The sequence below is a fragment of the Dryobates pubescens genome, chromosome 19 (genome assembly GCF_014839835.1).
Source record: "Dryobates pubescens isolate bDryPub1 chromosome 19, bDryPub1.pri, whole genome shotgun sequence".
In the NCBI taxonomy this organism is placed as follows: Eukaryota; Metazoa; Chordata; class Aves; order Piciformes; family Picidae; genus Dryobates; species Dryobates pubescens.
Window position 1 is genome coordinate 11,367,208 of NC_071630.1, and position 20,179 is coordinate 11,387,386.

At 43.6% G+C, this 20,179-nt stretch overlaps 1 protein-coding gene across 1 annotated transcript; it reads left to right on the plus strand.

Moving 5' to 3' along the window:
• Window positions 1-4,708: 4,708 nt before the first annotated feature.
• Window positions 4,709-15,572, plus strand: LOC104303853 (uncharacterized). Its single transcript, XM_054170207.1, has 11 exons — window positions 4,709-5,005; window positions 7,222-7,356; window positions 8,069-8,193; window positions 8,478-8,546; window positions 9,417-9,530; window positions 10,334-10,446; window positions 10,968-11,023; window positions 12,546-12,598; window positions 13,209-13,336; window positions 13,738-13,894; window positions 15,062-15,572. Exons 1-11 carry the CDS (start codon window positions 4,799-4,801, stop codon window positions 15,162-15,164), a joined length of 1,260 nt encoding a protein of 419 aa, XP_054026182.1. The 5' UTR covers window positions 4,709-4,798; the 3' UTR covers window positions 15,165-15,572.
• Window positions 15,573-20,179: the final 4,607 nt, after the last annotated feature.

Consider the following 20,179-nt stretch of genomic DNA (forward strand, 5'->3'; position numbering starts at 1 on the left):
ACACAGTGCTGATTATAGTGAGTTTAAACCTTGGGAAAACAAATGGGTTGCCTGCTTTGTGCTTTTATGTCAGGATGGCCAAAATATGACAGTTATCAAGAAATTACCAAGAAGTCATTCACTCTGTAGCTTTTTTTTTAGCAGTATCAACTAGACAGGACTCTGCATGTTTTCACACCTGGGAGGTTTTATACTTCAGCAGCTCCCTCAGACTCTTTATTGTGACAGCTTCTAATTCAGTGGAAGTTTTGCAATCAATTTGGTGGAACTGATGTTTAGTAACTTGTCACCTCGCTGTAACTTAGCACATTTGCCCACTGGATGGAGCACCACTGATTGCTGCAGCCCTGGGGCAGGCAAAATTTTAATCACTCTCATGACTGCCAAGCAGCAGCTTATCTCCAGGGAGAAAAAGTCCATAATCAAGGTAGTTTTGTGGACTTTTTTTTTTTTTTTTTTTTTTTTTTTTTAATATAAAAAAGAAACATCACATATATGATGTGTAACTTAAATAGAGGCTGAAACCAGGAAATTCTCTCCTAGATCTTCCTAGATCTGATCTTTCCTGAAGCACGTCTGGGTCTTGTTCTGCAAATGTGAGTCCAACCGTTATTTCTGGATGTAGTTCTGAAAATCTGTTTACCTTTCATAGAATCATAGAATCAATAAGGTTGGAAGAGACCTCAAGGATCATCAAGTCCAACCTGTCACCACAGACCTCATGACTACTAAACCATGACTTCAAGTGCCACGTCCAGTCCCCTCTTGAACACCTCCAGGGATGATGACTCCACCACCTCCCTGGGCAGCACATTCCAAAGGCTAACAACTCTCTCTGTGAAGAACTTTCTGCTCACCTCGAGCCTAAACTTCCCCTGGTACAGCTTGAGACTGTGTCCTCTTGTTCTGGTGCTAGTTGCCTGGGAGAAGAGACCAACCCCCTCCTGGCTACAACCACCCTTCAGGTAGTTGTAGACAGCAATAAGGTCTCCCCTGAGCCTCCTCTTCTCCAGGCTCTCTGAGGAAAAGAGCTCATAATGCCTTTTTTGGTGTTTTTCTTTTTTTCCCTCTTGGCTTTGATTTCTCCAAGAGAGACTGGATAGCTTTGCACAGCAAGTGCAGTCAGGGCTCATCACAGTGCACAGACCTTGAGAACCATTTTGCACCTCAAGAGTTACCCTTAATCTGATTTTGCAGGCCTTTGATTTCTAGGAGTGCCAAAGTATTTTTTTTTTCCTGGTGGAACAGAGTCCTAACATACCAATTCCCTTTGCCAGGCAGCTGGATTTGAGAGGCAGTGCTGTTTAAAGCCTTCACTATGCAATGAGAAGTTTGATGGTCAATATTGCAGATGCTTAAAAGAGCAGGTTAGCAAATTTATGCTAACCAGAAATTCTTAAATTCTTTGCTGTCTGTATTCTTAGCACCATATCAATCACAGGTTCCTCATTTCCTCCTGAGCTTAAAAACAAACAAATCAGTTGAATATTTTCCACCCCACTTATTTTGCTAAGCAGGTGGAGCACGTCTTAAGATTTGTTTTAATATGCACAGCACTGTTTTCTGCCATGCTAAAAACATTACCAGACATGCCAGGACATTGGTTCTGCAGGTTCCTCTGATTTGGAACCCATTTCTATATGGCAAACAAGAACTGCCAAGATAAATTGTTTGCCAGAGATAATTCCAAGTCCTCAAACAAATTACCTAAGAAATGTTGAAACACAACATTGCACGAAGCAAATTGTTTCCATGCTTCCTGTCCTCATAGGAAGGAATGGAGCTTATCTCTGTTACAGATTCCATAAAGGCAGCCACAATACCTTCAACGGTGCTTGGTGAGGCTACAGGAGAGTTTTTGAATACTTCACATATCAGAGGAACATATGAAATATTCATGCCCTGTTTATCCTGCCCTCAGAAATGCAAATACAGAAATTCAGATGATTTGTGTAAAGACTCCAACAGTTTGGCAGAGGGCAGTAAAGTGGCTCGTGGGTTGCTGTCCTGGTTTGAGTTACAACAGAACTAAATCTGGTCAGTGATTTGACTTTCCAGGTCAGTCTCTTCTAATAACTGCACTTTCTGAAATTAACAGCATGGTTTTGGAGAGTGTCTGCTTCTGGAAGTGATAATGCTGATGTTTGGAGTTAGTAGCAAGGACTGGCGTGCTTGGCCAAAGTCACTGCTAAATCTGGTGTACCACTTTGCTGTACATCTGTGGGGAGGAGCAGACAGGACAGGTGACCCTAAACTGACCAACAAGGGATTCCATTCCATTCAAGTCATATTCAGTATATAGCTGAGGGATCACCATGGTCAAGCCTCTTCTTCAGTGGCCGCATCCGAGGAGGACTCTGTCTGTTCTGCCTTCAATCCCAATTCATGTGTTCCTGAATCTAGTTCCAGAATTCAGCTTCTGAATCCAGCTCCCATCTGCTGCTGGGTCTGGTCTAGGAATTTCCCAGAACCTGCCCCCAGCATCAGTGCTGACAGTGATGTCATTGCCATCAGGGGGTTGGTTTGATATTGGTTTGTATCTCTTTTGTTTTATCGTTGCTATTTTCATTTAAGCTGTTGCATTTTTCTTTCCCAATTCATCAATCTCTCTCCCTCATTCCCTTTCTATTCGCATTTGGGAAGTGAGAAGGGTTCACAGAGAGTGTCTGTCACTTGTCTAGTGTCTGGCCCAGCCCTGACTCTTGAAAACTGCACTAGTCAAAAAAAAGGAAAAGTTCACAAAAACCTCTCATTTCACAGGCCCTTAGATATCAAGCAGCCTAGAGCTCCTGAGGGTTTAATTATGGCACATTTGTAAAGTCCCAAAGCTTTGTCATTTGTGTTGATCTTTTCTCACTTTATATTGCTTTGGGTCAATACTGAGTATAAATTTTAATGAAAAATAAAAGCTGTTTTTCATAATCCATTCCCTTTGCAGCCTTCCTCTGGACAGAGCCCTATCTGCTGTACTGCAGGTGCAGGGTGATAACATTGTGACACAGCTCCTATTTTTAGACCTTTTTAGTCCCTCCACAACACAATCTGAAGTAGGAAAATAACCTCATTATCTCTCTGGCTCTCTGCCTACTCTAGGTGATTTACTCTAAGATCTGCCACTTGATATTAACTGAAGCAATAGCCATTTACAGAAATACATTTCAGAACCCCATTGTCTTAATCCCTGTGCCTTCTGCTTTTTTTGTGCTTTCTTATTTTTGCTCCTGCCCTTCTGTTTTTAATTTGATGTAGCTTATGAACAACAATAAAGTGAAACACAGCAGTTGTGCCCAGTCTCAAAAAAGGGGAACTTTGTGAAAATAAGGAGGCTTTTAAAGAAGAAGGTGAAAGGAACATCTAAGACACTATAGGCTTTTGAAGCATAGCTGGAAACCTGATAACAGGGGAAAAGTAAGTGCACATGAGTGTCAGAAAAGACTAGCTAAAAGGCAAAAAGAGAGCAGCAGAGCTAAGGAGGTTATTAAAACCGAGTTGCAGTCAGAGAAGAAAATTGAAAGAACCAGAAGCACTGATCCGTTAAACACAAACCACAGCAGAGGTGGTTATAAAACCAGACCAAGGGACAATTGAGAGAAGCATAACAATGTACAATAAATGCTTATTCAAGTAACAGGAGCTCCACTGAGAAGTCTGTGGATCTAACAGGCAGTCCAAACACTCAGAATACAAATGAAAGTACAGGTCCTGAGAGCCCCATCTCTTTCCAAAGCCTTCAACCACTCCTGAGAGGCTTGGGATTATTTTAGTGGCGGCAAACGAGACTAAGTACTTGCTAATTGCATAAAGAATAAAAACATCTATTGTACAGCCAGCCAAAAGCCTTCCAAGATATGGTTTCCAGAAATGGTACCTACACAAGACACTGAACAGATGCTTGCTGAGATTGTTTTTATTGGTGCCATGGATGAAGTGGGCTTCTGAGCCTTTTTTCACTGCCCATTGGATGGCAACAGGAGCAAGCAAAGGATATGCACTGACAGCTCAATAAGCCATGGTCTCATGGTCTGAAATCTACAACGTTCAAATCAAGTTGCACCAGGGGAGGGTTTGGTTGGATATTAGAGGAAACTTCTTCACTGAAAAGGTTCTCAAACACTGGAATGGGTTTCCCAGGGTGTGGTGGGTTAAAGTCTCCCATTCACATTAACTAAGCACAACCAACTCAGTTTACTGCCACACAGGGAGATGGTTGAGTCTCTGTCCCTGGAGGTGTTTTAGAAGTCACAGACGTGTAGTGCCAAGGGACATAGTTTAGCACCAGACTTGGTACAGTTAGAGAATGATTGGACTCAATAATCTTAAAGGTAATTTCCAACCAAAATCATTCTACCATTCTGTGAACGCCTACAACCTTCCGCCTCGGAGAAGAGCTATTGCCCTGACACCCCTGGATAGCTCCAGGGAGCAGACCCTGCGTCCCACTTCTCCTGCACTACCACACTTCAACCTGGCGCACTGCCTCGAAACTTGGCTATACCTCTCCAGGGAAGTGCCTGAGCTTTCATTTGAGCGCGTCCATTGAGAGGCGCCGTTTCCCGGGGGAAAAAATGTAACAACAACAACAACAACAACAGCCCACCCCACAAAACCATGTGAAAAAATAAAAGGCATAAATGCAGCGCGCCAGAGTGACCTCAGCGCTTCGACAGCCGAGACAAGCCCCTCACGGAAATGACCGCGACCGGCTCCGGGACACCGCGGCCCCAAGGCGGGGTTTGGCGGCGGCCGGAGGCAGCGCCCAGCTCCGCGCACCGAGCACCGAGCTCCGCTCCGCGCAGCCATGCCGGGGCTGCTGGCGCTGCTGGCGGCCGTGCTGCTGGCGGTGCTGCTCGGGGCACGGCGGGCGGCGGCTCCCGTCTCCTGGGTCCCGCTGAAGCGCTGGGCCCTGGGCTGCCTCCTGCTTTTCCACGGCGCCGGCAGGCAGCGGGCGGCCGGCGCAGTTCCCGCGGAGCCCCGGCGGCCGCGGCCGCTCCGCCCCGACCCCCACGTGAGTGTCCCTCCGCTTTCCCGGCACCCCAAGGCTTGGGGTCCCCTTCTCTGGCGCTCGCTTTTGTGACACTCTCTCCCCTAGTACTTCTGTCTCCCCTTGCCCTGGCACCCCCTTGTTCCCTTGGGACCTCATCCCCAGCATCCTCTCTCCCATCCCTGGAACTCCCATCTCCTGCGGCCCCATCCCCTGTATCCCTATCACCCAAACCCGGGGACCCTCATTCTCTGGGACCCTTTTTGCTCATTCTCCTTGGACCTGTACCCTGCTGGACCCACACCACCTTCATCTGCAAAAAGCACATCCCTCAGGGATGTGCACCTGTCTCTAACCCAGACCCCTACATCCCTGTGAGACCTTCATCCCTCTTGTACCCTATCCCCTGTATCCTGGGTGCCTGACATGCTCTACCACCCAACTCCTGAAACATCAGGACCCCCATCCTTCTCCCTACCTTAAACACATCCCAGTGAGGGCAGGTTGGGACTGTCACCTTGGCTGACCCTTGCAGGGAGAAGGGTTGACTAATCAGACCAGCTGATGTTGATGGGAAAAGGCAGATATACTATGAGCCACAAGAGCCTTTTATTTTAGCACACTTACTGAATGGAATCTAATTTTCCAGGTGTATTTGTCAGCTTAAAAACTAATAAACCCTCTTATCTACAACCTGTACCTTGCCTGTGTTCATGGACCAACCTGTCAAATACTCACCATGCCTAACTGGGAGATTAGGGTGGGCTTTTCTGTGTTCCTTGATGACAAGGGGAAGCAGAGAGGCTGGTGAGAAAGGATTTCCCTCAGTTTTCCCTGCCTCACCAAGATATCATCTGAAATTTTGGATCCTAAGTAATTTATGTGAAAAATCAACCTCTTGCTAACATTTCCTGGAGCCTTCTGGGAATTCTTAACTTGTATTACTTAACAAATGCATTGAGGCTTCAGCTTAGCCTTTAAATAAAGAGGCTGTTTTCTCTTGCATTTCATTTCTACTAATTAAACTGCTGCTTAGAGCATTTTGAAGTGTTTTCACAGTCTTGACTGGATTTGATAGGGCAAGGGTGACACCTGCTTCTACAGCAAACGGACATCCAGGGTGGTTTGAGGCAAAACCAAGAGGTCTGTGCTTTCCTCTTTGCTCCTCTAGGCAGCAACAGTGGAGCCACCCTTCCAAAAGAGGTACAAAAACACATCTGGAAAACACTTCCAGAAGTGATGTATCTGAATTTTTGTGTTGGCAGCCAGCAGAATCTCTCCGAATGTATTTCCAGACTCTGTGCCCTCAATACCGCAACCCTCCCACCCCCTGTAATTATACACGTAAGGACAATAATAATCTGATATTCTTCATTTTTTTGGCATTTTATGATGGATACTTTTCCAAAAGCAGAACTTCATCCATGCCCAAAAATGCATTCCTGAATCTTGATTTCCATGTCCCAGCTTATAAAACTTCCCTGTGAGCAAGTTCTGCAGAATCGTGTGGAAGTGTACATCTGAGTTGTAATTTCTGTGCCTAATGGTTTCTGAGATGTGTGGTTTTAAGTGGACCTACACCAGGCCAACTGATAATTGTTGATTAAGTGCTGAATTTCTTATTATTTACTATCTTTCTGTTCCATTTTAGTTCTGTTTGCCCTAAGTATTAGTTGTGATGCATAACAGCTTGGAGGTAGCCAGGGAACGTGATTGTAGCTCCGTTTCATCCTCACAGACGTCCTTATTGGTGACACATTTCATAAAGTTTGGTCCAGGGAACCACTCGTTGCAAATTAATCATCTTAATTCAGGATAATATTTCATCTTGTCCAAGCCTATCATGCAGTAATTTCATTCTCTCTCTAAAACAGCTTCTTGTCTGCTTCCTCTCTGCTTCCTGATAAGGGGGGGGGGATGGGGGGAGAGAGAAAAAAAAAGGAAAAGAAAAATGCTCTTGTGTCACTCTATGATGTTATTGTTGTTTGACTAAATGTTGTGGATCTCAGTCCTTTTCTGAGCACGTGGACTGTCCATTCTTACAAATGAGGCTTCACTGCTGCTTGCAAAACTCTCTGGCTGTTTGCTTATTGCCTGCTATTAAATATTAAAAGTGAAAGTAAAATCTGAGTCCTGAGAAGAAACAGATGGAAAACAAAGAATTACTCACCTTCTGCCTCTCTTTTCCTGCCTCCAGCTGGATCTGAGATCCATTTCCCTTTCCTTTTCCTTTTCCCTAGGCTCTTGATTCAGTTTACTTCACCGGCTTTGCAGAGGCCAACAAAACCTTTGTGATTGCTCGTCTTGCAAAACGTCCTGATGGGATCTGTGAGATGTGGCTCTTCCTGAGGGTGGATGGAATAGGAGAGTTTGAAGTAAGTGGTGGATATATAGGATGAAATTCAAGAGCAGAGCTTAACTCCTACCTTGAACCATTGTTAGAATTCCAGGCAAAAAAATATTCACAGAATGGTTGGCTGGGGTAGGAAGGGACCCTTGGGAGATCATCTAGTCCAACCCTCCTGCTAGAGCAGGGTCACCCAGAGCAGGTTGCCCAGGACTGTGTTTGTAATCTCTCCAGAGAAAGAGTCTCCACAACATCTCTGAGCAGCTTGCTCCAGGGCTCCAGCACCCTCAGAGCACAGAATTTTCTCCTCATCTTCAGATGGGACAAGTTAACAGCTTTAGGAAACGGGACATATTTTTCAAAGAGCAGCTGAAGAGTTTTGGGAGCTTGCATGCACTAGATTTATAAATCAGTTTAGAGTTCCATCAAATTCAGTCTAAAAATAAATTTACCCCAAAGCCCTGCAATGGCTTGGCTGTAAGCTTGACAGTTGTGAGCGTAAGGAGCTGATTTCTTGCAGTGGCCTCCTTTCACACAAGTAATTATCTGAAGCAGTAATGTGTCATCTTATAATTCAGGTGGCTTAGATGCAATTTTCCTGCTCTAATAACCAGACAGAAGGTAGAACTGAAATGCTAATTCAACCGAATGTCATGCAGAAGACCATCAGAGCAGGAATTCACCCACATTGCATCCTCACTATTGAATTAAGCAAATGTTTCCCTGAAATGTCTTTCTAGCACCCACAACATCCAAACATGATGGTGAGTGATGAATCTGAAGAGCTCTGGAGTGGAGGAGGGCTCACTATTGAATACTTGGAGCCCCAAACACGCTGGAAAATAAACTTTGATGGATTGCTCAGGTATTGCAGCACTTTCATTTATCCATACACAAAACCAAGGTATTTTTGACTCTATCTGGAAATATATTCAACCAACTTGAACCAAAAGCTATCTGCTAACAAGTGCTTGTTGATTTGTATGGAATGAAAGTACAGTTAGTGATACATAGCACTGACATTCCACCTTAGCACACAATAGTGTAATTCTTCAGCAGTGTCTCCTGTTGCACCCATTTCTCAACATGTAAGAAATGTTTTGCTTCTTGTTTAGGAGTGATACAAAATTATAATGCTTTGCCTTACAGGAAAGGACCCTACCGACAGCAGTGGAGTGAAGAGGAAGGGGAACTTGTACCAGTTAAATTCTCTTTTCAGTAAGATTGCTTCACATGTGCTTTGGGGATGTGCAGTGAGGTTTTGGTTAGAGAGCTGATTACTACTTTCCAAGGCTCATGCCCATGACTTTCCTTTCTCTTTCTGTTTATAGGCTCTGTTTGTCTGATAAAACATGAATTTGCTGTTAGAGTAGCACCACATTGTGAAATGATGCTGCATTCTCTTCTATGAAGAAAGAGAGAACTGGAGCTGTTTAGTCTTGAAAAGAGAAAGCTGAGATGGGATCTTATCAATGTCGATAAATATCTGAGGGGTGGGTGTCAAGATGAAGGTGCCAGTCTCTCTTTGCTGGTGCCCAGTGATAGGACAAGAAACACCAGGCACAAGCTAGAACACAGGAGGTTTCACCTCAACACAAGGAGGCACTTCTTCATGGCAAGGGTGATGGAGCACTGGAACAGGCTGCCTGGAGAAGCTGCGGTGTCTCCTGTACCCACATGGATGTGTTTCTGTGCAGCCTGCCCTGGGTGATCCTGTTTTGGCAGTGAGGCTGGACTCAATGATCTCTGGAGGTCACTTCCAACCCCTAACATTCTGTGATTCTGTGATTTGCAGCTCTGAGCAGACTGCATGAGACAAAGCAGCATGCTTTCACTTGACTTTGCTCTACCAGCTTCCCTTCCTATGGGATCTGTTGACCCTTGAGGGTTGTTGCTGCTCTTCTCAGTTTCCCTTTTTTTTTCTTCATTTCCATGAAAAGTAGTCACACATTCGAAATGGCAAGAATGGGAATTTTCCAATAATGTTAAGGTACAAAAATTGTCACAGTTAGAGTAGCAAGTGCACAGCTTGACCTAGTATGAGCTGAAAGCTACCAGTGCCTTTTATTTTTTACCCTCTTTTCCTAGTTGGGACAACTTCACGGAAGTCTTCAACTTTAACGTTGACAGTCACCCCAGCACATTTGCACAGGCTATTGCCCTGGAACCATGGACAATGGAGTTCTTCCAAAGGGTCAAAAAGTAAGAGACAAGATTAACTTCTTCTGTGGTTAATAGTAATTTTTCTACATATCTCTTCAGGGTCTGTCATGTATTGTTGTAGGTGATTTTAGAAGGTGAGTTTAACTGGAAGTGAGTTAATGAAGCGCATGGCTCCTATCAGGTATCTCCTGGTTTCATTACCACACCAGAACTGGAAATTTCCAAAAGAGGATCATGCACACAACATGAGGTCTTCCTGATGTGTGGATGGAGGGACCTGCTCACAGTTTTAGCCTGTGAAACCTTGAGCATTATGAATATTTTTTATTCTTTTTTAATTCCTAACAAGCTGATTTAGGTTATTTCTAATTCAGTGATACAGGTAAATCTAAGCAAAGAGCTCAATAAATCATGTCAGGGCTAAAGTGGATGTTGTAATTACTACAGAAGCTTCAAAGAGCTGAAAACATGAGAGGAAAATATGAGCATCAATAGTATGTTGACTGAATAGAAGCAGAAAATAGGTATACCAGTAGTGTGTGGTCTGTACTGATGATACCTGCTGACTTAGTTCAGCAATTTCTCAGACAAAGGGCACTTTTACAGTCTGTCAGGGTGGGAATTTGTTCCTGTTTCATTCTCAGGTGTCTCATAGATGTCATGTAGCAGTAACTGGGAAATGTAAAAATGATTGCTAATGTGTAAAATCTGGCATAGCCATGAGCCAGATGCTCTGAAACCTCTCCTTTTTTTAGGGGGTTATAAATCTTATCAGATTGACATTGGGGCTGCCTTGATTCTACCTTGTTGATTTTGCCTGTTGACTCTTTGCTTCCTCCCAGACAAAGGGACCAACATTTCCGACATGAGCAGTGGGGTCAGGCTGTTGGAGAAATTGAGATAAATCATGAGAAGACTGAACTTTCTCTCAAAGGTGTTCGGAGCCACTCTTACGGTAACAACACCAGAAATAATTCACTCACTTGGCTGCCTTCACTGTAGCTGGTACTGGTAGGACAGAGCGCCTAAAGATTAGCTTCAAGACCAACCACTTTTATGCCTGGGCATGAAGTTAAGACATCTCAGAGGACATTTTAAGGACATGCACATTTGTACCATGTTACCAGTCAGTGGATAGTTGTTTATCCAAAGTTAATGTCAAATCTCAAAGGTCTTTTCCAACCTGGTTAATGCTATTCTATTCCTTTCCATTCCATTCCATTGTATTCTACTCTACCGGTCTCTTCCAACCTGGTCCATTCCATTCCATTCCATTCCATTCCATTCCATTCCATTCCATTCCATTCTAGTGGTCTCTTCCAACCTGGTCTATTCTATTCTATTCTATTCTATTCTATTCTATTCTATTCTATTCTATTCTATTCCATTCCATTCCATTCCATTCCATTCCATTCCATTCCATTCTTTTCCAGCAATGGGGCTCTTTCAGTTGAGTGATTTTGTTCTTTTTGGCAGGTGTCCGGGACTGGTCTGAGATTTACCGTTACGTCATGATTTTGGCACACTTTGAAGTAGGTACTGACATAGCAATGTGCTGCTTAACTATGAAAATGGAGATGTTTCTGAGTTTGTGAGCTATATTTAAATAACCAGAACTAAGGCATCCACAGTGTGCAATCAGAAGTGCTAACTGGTGCCATAATTAGCACACATTGATGCTCTCCAAAGCAGAACCATGTGTGTAAAAACTGAGATTTTTGAACCAACAGTTGTTTTGATAACTTGAAAATGTTTGTGTGTTTTTTTCCCTTCCTTTTTTTTAAAAAAACTTTTAAATATAAATTTAAGTAGGCAGCTTTACAGGATAGATTCTCAGCTGCCTCAAATACCCAGCACTCAGCTGAGCTGAGGCAGTGCCGTCACATTAATTGAGAGCCTGAGGTATTTGGAGGCATCCTGAGTCTTCATGACAGCAGTCGGCAAATATTTCTGCCTGTGCTGAGCTCTAATTCTCTGCTTTGCTGTTGTGGCTGTGCTGGAGGAGAGTCAGCACTGTGGCTGCTGGGAGTACACAGCCTGGGGAAATGCTAAATGCTGGCCTGAGAAGCTGGCATGCAACCCGAACAGATGCTCCTGAAAAGGCATTTCCTTTGCCAACACGGGCGTGAAGAAATTTAAACTCTCTGTTTACAGGAGTTAAGACTGAGTTCAGAATAAAAACTTTTTCCCCAGCATAAAAACACACCTTGGAAAATCCCACATACTTGGAGATCCAGGAGCTGCTGTGATTTAACATAAGCTTGTGTGCCTTTTAATAAGACTCTGCTTTTGCACTGTAATTTGTGTAATCAGGTGGTAACCTCTCCCTTCATCGTTATTCAGGACTTAAAATGACTGCTGTTTTCCCCTTCCTAATTAAAAGCCATCTGGCTGTTTATTAAGAAGGAATTGAAGTTTATTGCCAATTGAAGTTTGGAGTCCTCATACCCCGAGTGCTTTACATGTAGAACATCACAGCATAGGTTTATATTTGGCTCAGAGCAGCCCAAGTGGAGCATGAAAGGATTCAAACTCAAGGATGGAAGACAAATGAATAAACCCACGCAATTCCAGTTCCTTCTTATTTAACACTTTTCCTCTATGCTGCTCTTAGGAATAGAATGCAGGTTAGAAGAAACACCTGGTCAAAACAAGGCTGACCATCAGTTCTGAATATGGCTAGCTGATATCTCTGCATGCATTATTTCCCTCCTCCTCCTCTGTCTTCTTGCTGTGGACTTTCTGTTGTCTTAATATCCTTAATTTGTCCTTACTGTGTTGAGTTTATATTCTTAAACTCTCAGCCAGGTTTTCTTGGCAGATGTACTGAGAAGATTTAAAAGTGCCATGGTCTAGTCATGAGGTCTGTGGTGACAGGTTGGACTCGATGATCCTTGAGGTCTCTTCCAACCTTAGTGATACTGTGATACTGTATAAATTCATAGCACATTGCAAAGCCTGAGTTAGAGCCAGTGTCTTAGTCAGGCCAAGGTAGGACCCACAGAAATGAGTCTGCACAAATTAGGCTGCTTTTTCTTTCTTGGTCTCTTACAGGATGGGACTGCAGCACATTTAACAGTCATTAATATGCCAGCTACCACAACTAAGTAAGTAAACCAAGGAATTTTATGCTAAAAATATAAAGGTGGCAGAAGCTGCTCTGCAGGATGCATATATGCACATTCTTGCTTTGAACCTGTACAGCCCAATTTCCATCCCCACCCTCTTGTTCTCCACCCAATTTTCCATCTGCAGCTGGTCACAAGGACAGCTGTTACCTTCAATCTCTTCCTTTCCATTCCATTACTGCTTGGGTGATGCAGTTGCCTGGATGATTTAGAGGTATAAATTGAGCACTTCCAGCTATTCAAGAATGTGTAGTGGGGCTTACAGAGGGAGCCCTGCCTTGATGACTGATGCTCTCTACATCCAGAAGCCTAAAGACCATTGGTTATGGTTATGTAACCAAATGGGACCCAGTGACCTGCCTGTGCCACCTGTCCACCACAATCCATCCTGCAAGCCTCATCTTTCTTGTATGCTTGACTTCCTCCACTCATCATTTGCAATATTCCCCAATATAACTTTTTCCTTTATTCCTGCTGCTATCCAGGGATGAAGGCAGTGCTCAGCATTGAGCTGCTCTGGCAGGTCAATGTGCTGGCCCATTTGAAGGATAGTTGAATTTTAAATCTGCTCCATTTCTTTTTCCTTCAGCCTGACTGTTGGTTATGTCTTTTTCCCTGATGGGAGGAAGGCTGGGATTGAGTGGTCCAACGCCTCACTGGCTGAGATGGCTGACGATGGTGTCATCAGGGAGGAATATGGAGTGACTTTTACTGCTGGTAAGCTAAATGTGGCCCAACTAGATTTGCCTTCAGCTTTTAGGCATGCAGTTAATTTAGTGGACGAAAAGCTAGTCAGCGAAATTCCATGTGATCCTTGGAGCAAATCTGAAAGTTCAATGCATGGTTGTACACTCTGAGAAACATACTTCTAGGCTTAAGTAACATTGTATGTGTAGGGTGTCAAAATGTGATTCAGCTGCTCTGGAAATAGGACTTGATCAAAGAGTTACTTTACAAAGCAGACAGGAAAACTATTGCTCTCTAGAAAAGTATAAGAAGAAACCATATGCAAAAATAATAGTTCTTGAGAGTTGTTTTTTTGGGTTGTTTTTTTTTTTTTTGAGATAAAATCCTCCTGAAGGTTGCAAACATTCTTCCCTTATTTGCTCTTATCGAAGGTGGCAAGTACTTTGAAGTTTCTGCAAGGCTGGACAAGCAGGCTTGCCCTGTGGTGTATAATGGCCTGACTGGAAGAGGTGTTTTCCACGAGTGCATTGCAGATTTCCAACTGAATGGATTGACTCAAGGCTGGGGCTTGGTTGAATTTTACTACAGGTAAAATAACAACAGACAAGAGGTAAAAAAAAATCCCATTCTCATGTATTGGTCTTTGTGGCTGCAGCTCCATAGATACTTGAAGCATAAATGCACAGGGTGTTTTTTTTGTCTGATACAAAGAAATGATGTTCATACAGTGCTTAATTAAATTGTGTTTATTATATATATTATATTAAATTGTGTTAATTCATATAGTGCTTAATTAAATTAATGTTCATGTAGTGCTTAATTAAATTGACAAACACTGTATGCATTGTTTGACAAGGAATAATTGTACAAGAACTTCATCCTTGCACACAAACCAGGGGCACTTAGTTGGTTGTTTGTTCTGTAGATTTCTGTAGGATTTTCTGTAGGTCTCCATATAGCTTTGGGTTGGTGGAGGAGCCATTCTGGAGCCTCTTACTTAGGCTGTCAGTCACATTATGAAAATAATGAGACATTTATCCCAAGCAGAACACTAAGCTTTTACAGTGTGTGGCTTGCTCACCCAAGCATTTGTCAGACTAGAGCACAGAACAGATAAATGATCAGAAACTCAGCACAAGAATGCCTTGACAAAGTGTGTTCTTCACAGTGGGGTCCTGTTTCTCCTGCCACATGATTGTTTCAGTCTTTCACTCGAGCCTTTTCCTTACTGAGTCTTTTCTCTCATGAGAAAAAGGCAAGTTTGGTTGTTTACATTCACTTTGCTTTTTAAAATGAACATTAATTCTTGGCTGTCAGAGGAAATGCCATAGAGGAGTTGCAAGAGATTGAAAGCTCAGTTTCTTCTGAAAAGCCATTTGCATTTCAAGTACATAAAATAGGCCATTAAAGTGCCAAACACCCGCTGGTTGAACTGGAAGGCTGTGGCCTGTAGCTGCTGCCAGGTGCCTGCTCCACTCCTCTCACTGGCTGTCAAAACCTGCATCGGGGAGGAAATCACCCAGCACGGAAAGTCTCAGCTAAATCCAAACAAGGCATCTTCTGCAAGTCCAGACAATCCTGGTGTTTCTAGATCTGCCCCAGAAAGGCTTCATTTGGCAATGCTGACAAAATTCCTGTAGTCTCACACCTCGTATCTGCTTCCAAATCAAAGCCATGTTAGAAATTAAAGGGTGAGTGTCTGGTTCTTCCTCCTCACCACAGGATGTTAACTCAGCATCGTTGCTCTTCTTACAGGGATGAAGCTGCCCAGCCAGTTCCAAACTTGCAGCTTGGTTCAACAGCCAAAGGACCTGACCTTTCTTCCTGGCACCCTACAGCCAACAGCTCTCCCCCATGAACATTCCCAAGCCTGTCTCAGCATCATTAACAAGCAGCAGCTCTCACAAAAAAAAATGTTACTCTGCAAAATGCTCAGTTTTGAGTGTGGAACTCAGGATGCTGTGGAGGTCAAGGGTATTAAAGGATTTAGAGAGAAATGAGATATGATTTTAGTTGTGCAGCTCTTAGTGGTTGCTCACTCTGGTGGTCTGGAGGCAATTTAAAGGAACCCTCTGGACAGCTGATTGCAGGGAGAGTGCACTGGGAGGGATCATTCTATGCTTTGTCTTTTGGTATTTTTCCCCAACTGCCAGCTGCTCCCCACAGTGAAGACCAGGATGCTGGGCTATGTGGAACTCTGACCTGATTTTGCAGTTCCTCTGCTCTGTCAGATTTGTTTTTGAAATAAAAGCTCTATCTTTCTGAACTCTGTGGTTGTTTTAGTCATTAAAACATGGGGAAAAGCCATTACAGGAAACCAGGCTGATTCAATAGTTTTGTCTGTGCCTGTATGAGAGCTGAAATGGAAGAACTGGGAGAAAGCACATCTAAATGAGGTGTCCTCTAGGAATAGCATTAATGGCCAATGAAATAAGTGGTGCAAACACGTTTTTCCCTTGTCTGAAGGGTCTGGTAGTCTGATTTAGAAGGCGTTCTGAATTTCTCATCATTGACTTGGACTCAGATGCCATATTAATCACAACATCCATGTTAGTCACTGGCAGCTGCTGGCCCAAGGTGGCCTTCAGTGTATTCCCTACCTAGGTGCATCTTGCCATGAAGTACTGTCAATTAAACATGTCAAGAAAAAACTTGGAAGGTCTGGGAAGAAAGGATTAAGGAAAGATGCCACTTTCTCTATAGTAGGCAGCAATGCTGTGCAACTGCTGGGAGCATCATAGGTTATGTTGTAATAGTACCTCCACTCCATGTAAGAAGGTAGTGGAATCTGGGTGTATAGACAGTATATGTTGCTGCTTTGCTTGACATTAGAGGAGACTAGAATAGAATTTAAAGACTTCCTCCTTTCTGAGACAGTTCTTACACATTACTGTGTCAGCATTATATGCAGAATAGATGCATGAGTGTAAAATTATTCAGCCGATACCTATCGCATCAGTGACTGCATGATCATATTTGGGATGCACTACTGAGCAAGGGTGAGATGATGCAGGCTCTTCAGTAGGGTAGAGAGATCCCCTTTCCCTAATTTTTAATATTGTCTCTGCTCTGTGTTTGTGCCAGTGACCTGTACCCCACCAGAAGCACAGGTCTATGGGGCGAGTGTTGTGCCCTTGCATGCATCCCTGTCAATGGTCAGGGCTGGGCTGGCTGCTAAATGAATGACAGATGTTCTCTGTGAACAACTCTTTCTTCCCAAAGTGAAAAGAAAAAGAATAAGGGAGAGAGACTGATGGGCTGGGAAAGAAACTAACCCAGCTGGAATGGAAATAAGAACAATTAAGTGAAATTGATACAAACAAATACCAAACCCAACCCCTGATGGCAATGTTATCACCACTGATGCTGGAGGCAGACACTGGGGAAGTTCCAGACTGGACTCATCAGCAAATGGGAACTGGTTCCAAGAACTGGATTCTGGAAGTGAATTCAGGTGCACACAGATCGGGATCAAAGAGCATGTGAAAACTGAGCTGAGAAGTCAAATCACTGACTAGAATTAATTCTGTTCTAGCTCAAACCAGGACAACTCAAACCATCAGCTGAATGTGCAAAGCAGACACATGATCACATTTCTGTTGGGATAGTCACTGGTTCAGAGCTTTGGGTTTTAGCTGGACTTAGAAATACTTCTCTGGTTATAGTGGTATAAAGAAACACACTCCTGCAAATCTTGCACAAACTTAAAGATGTCCTGAATCTTCTGTGCACTGAGGCTCAGGGAAGACCTTATTGCTCTCTACAACTACCTGAAGGGTGGTTGTAACCAGGAGGGGGTTAGTCTCTTCTCTCAGGCAACCAGCACCAGAACAGGAGGACACAGTTTCAAGCTGCACCAGGGGAAGTTTAGGCTGGAGGTGAGGAGAAAGTTCTTCACAGAGAGAGTTGTTAGGCATTGGAATGTGCTGCCCAGGGAGGCGGTGGAGTCACCGTCCCTGGAGGTGTTCAAGAGGGGATTGGATGTGGCACTTGGTGCCATGGTCTAGTAGTCATGAGGTCTTGGAGGCAGGTTGGACTTGACGATCTTTGAGGTCTTTTCCAACCTTACTGATTCTATGATTCTATGATTCTATGATTCTATGATTCTATGATCTCAATGACCCAAACAGGAAGCTCCTAAATTACTAAAGTCATAATTAACCAGGTTGGAAAAGACCTTCAAGATCATCAAGTCCAACCTATCACCCAACACTTTCTAATTAACTAAACCACGGCACCAAACGCCCCATCCAGTCTCTTCCTAAACACCTTCAGTGATGGTGACTCCACCACCTCCCTGGGCAGCCCATTCCAATGGCCAATCTCTCTTTCTGTGAAGAACTTCTTCCTAACCTCCAGCCTAAACCTCCCCTGGTGCAGCTTGAGACTGTATCCTCTTGTTCTGGTGCTGGCGGCCTGGGACCCAAGACAATGGTAGTTTGACAGAAGGGATCAGCCTTCTGCCTCTTTTTGCACATAAGAAATCAGTCAAATAGGTAATTTTAGAAAGGTTAGAGAAAATGAGAGTGCTATACTTCATAGTTTGCTCCTATTAAGCATGTGGCTTGCTTTGCTGTGATCTCAGGAACAGCTGTTCCTGTTTTCTGTAGAGTTTTTGTCATCTCTTTCCTTTTTGTAGGCAAGGAGGAAAACTGTTCCTTAGTACTCTGGAACAGTAGTCTGAGAAATTGCTGTAAAAAATTCCCTGTTCAGGTCAAACATTTAAAATCCCTCCTGTCAAGGTAGGTATTGTGTTTCTGACTGACAGAAACTGGGCTACAACTGGAGATGCTGTGGGGCAAATGGCAGGTTCTCCCCCATCTCACGGTCTCTGATATTCATGCTCCTGCAGTGGAGGAGGCAGAGAAGGTTGACGTAGCCTTCATTGCTCTCCCTTTGTCCTTTTTGCCTGTTTCATTTGGTGCCAGGGGATGGAGAATAGGAGCAGCCCAGAGTTCATTTTGGAAAAGTTCAAGCAGGGTACAGAAAATGATTAATAAAGTTCCAAGCTGGCAGGTTTATTTGCCAGGTGATGAACTACTGGTACTGCTTTGCAACTTGAAGGACTGAAAAATTGACTGCCGAGGGTTTTCTCCCTGGATTTCCAATTAGTTTATAGTGAGCCTTGTGTCCAGGACACATGGAATAACTTATTTAATTTAAAATAAATCTACCAAGCCCCCACGCTTTGACCATATGAAGTGGTCCTTCTCTTGTGGCTCCTTTCTCGATGGAAAAATCCATCTTGGGGAAATGCTCCTGCAGCCTAAAAAACATTAATTCTGAGAAAAGAAAAATAACAAAGAGGAAGAAAGGAAAAAAAAAAAAAAGGGCAGTAAATGGATGCAAGTCCTGCCCAGAAGTGAAATGTAGCATAGGATCTGCTCTTGTCCAGCGTGAAGAGAGGCAGCTGGAGCCTCCTTGGGATGAGCTGCTTTCCAGCCTCTGCATTTTGCACGTCTGGGAGGAACTGAACACCTGTAAGCCCTGCTGCTGTCAATGGGCCAGCGCCTGACACGGCAAAAGGCTTGCACAAAATGCTTGCACGTCCCACTGGAGCTCGACATGCATGTTGAGTTTTTAAGATTCAGGCACTGGTAAAGAGGTCATTTAAAGGCTGTCAGCCCCAAACGAAGCATTTCCCATCAATCTGGCCTTGGCTACTGATGTCTGAATTTTACTAGGCTTATTTATTCTGCTTCCTCTTAGCAATCTTTCATGGGTTTCATAGTATGGATATAAAGGCCATTTTCAGTGACATTATATTTCACTGGCAGAAGGAAAGGAAGAAAAAACCCCAACTTTTTATCTTCTCTTTTTTTTCTCTTTGGATTTATGTCTTAGCTTTACAGTTGGTGAAGCAAAGTATAGCCCAGGGAGTTGTGTAATTTATCAAGAAAAGTAGGGGGGGAAAGAAGCACAAAAAAGAGAAAGCACTATATGGCCAAATTATCTCTGCAAAACAACCAATTATTTCAAAAGGGGACTTTTCCCTCCATAAGAACAAGCTCAGCAGCCAAATGACTCAAAGACATTCCAGACAAAATGACTGATAACCACCCACTCCCTTCTCCCATTTACTGGAACCCCGACTGCCCCACGCTCCCTTTTGTTTACCACAAAAAAGCCACATCAGTCTTTCTCCATCCAAAACTGCTCTTCCCTAAACTGTGGCTTGTTTGATTCTTGCTTCCCTCCTAATGTATAGACTCAGGTGTCTCAGATATCCAATGGGATCTCTTCTGAGTGACTTCTTTTTGGATCCCCCTTTCCTCTTCCTCCCCCCTTTCCCCCCACTGTTCTGAAGTATTTTCTTTTTCCTGGTCGAGGCTGTAATTAGTCACAGCATCAATTTCTGCTTTTATTCAGCACAAAAATAACCTTACTAAAACCACAGTGCAAGTGAAGTTCATTCTAATCTGGCCATAAAATTTTACGAGGGGTGTAAATCAAAGGGAGGAGTGGCAGCTAATGCTCTGGAACAAGCTGAGTCCTGTTCAAGCCTTCTGCATAGAGTTAAATCCCTCCAGGAGCAATTAGCCTAACAAGCTGTTTGGTCCACTTATAAATAACGTCACTGATGGAGACCTCTGGAGGTGTCTGCTTTGTGCACAAGAGACTTTCCAAATGTGCTGAGCGGGAAAGGACTTTTTCTCCTTAATCCACATCAAGGAGGTAGAGATACATATCTGACATGTCCCAGCAGCTTCACTCACATATTTATCATGTTTTCCAGGAAAGACAGAGGGGAAAGTAGGAGTGCCATGCCCTTTTGGAGTGTTCAACATTGTTTGGGAGCTGGGCATGTGTGTCTTAAGTGCTGACCCAAAAGGCTTTGGCCAAAATAAGCTTAGAAATGGCTAAGTGCACAAT

Coding starts and splice junctions, on each gene's coding strand:
- LOC104303853 (XM_054170207.1), top strand. CDS start 4,799: ATGCCGGGGCTGCTGGCGCTGCTGGCGGCCGTGCTGCTGGCGGTGCTG. Junction 7,357..8,068: donor ATGGAATAGGAGAGTTTGAA/GTAAGTGGTGGA, acceptor ATGTCTTTCTAG/CACCCACAACATCCAAACAT. Junction 13,337..13,737: donor TGGAGTGACTTTTACTGCTG/GTAAGCTAAATG, acceptor CTCTTATCGAAG/GTGGCAAGTACTTTGAAGTT.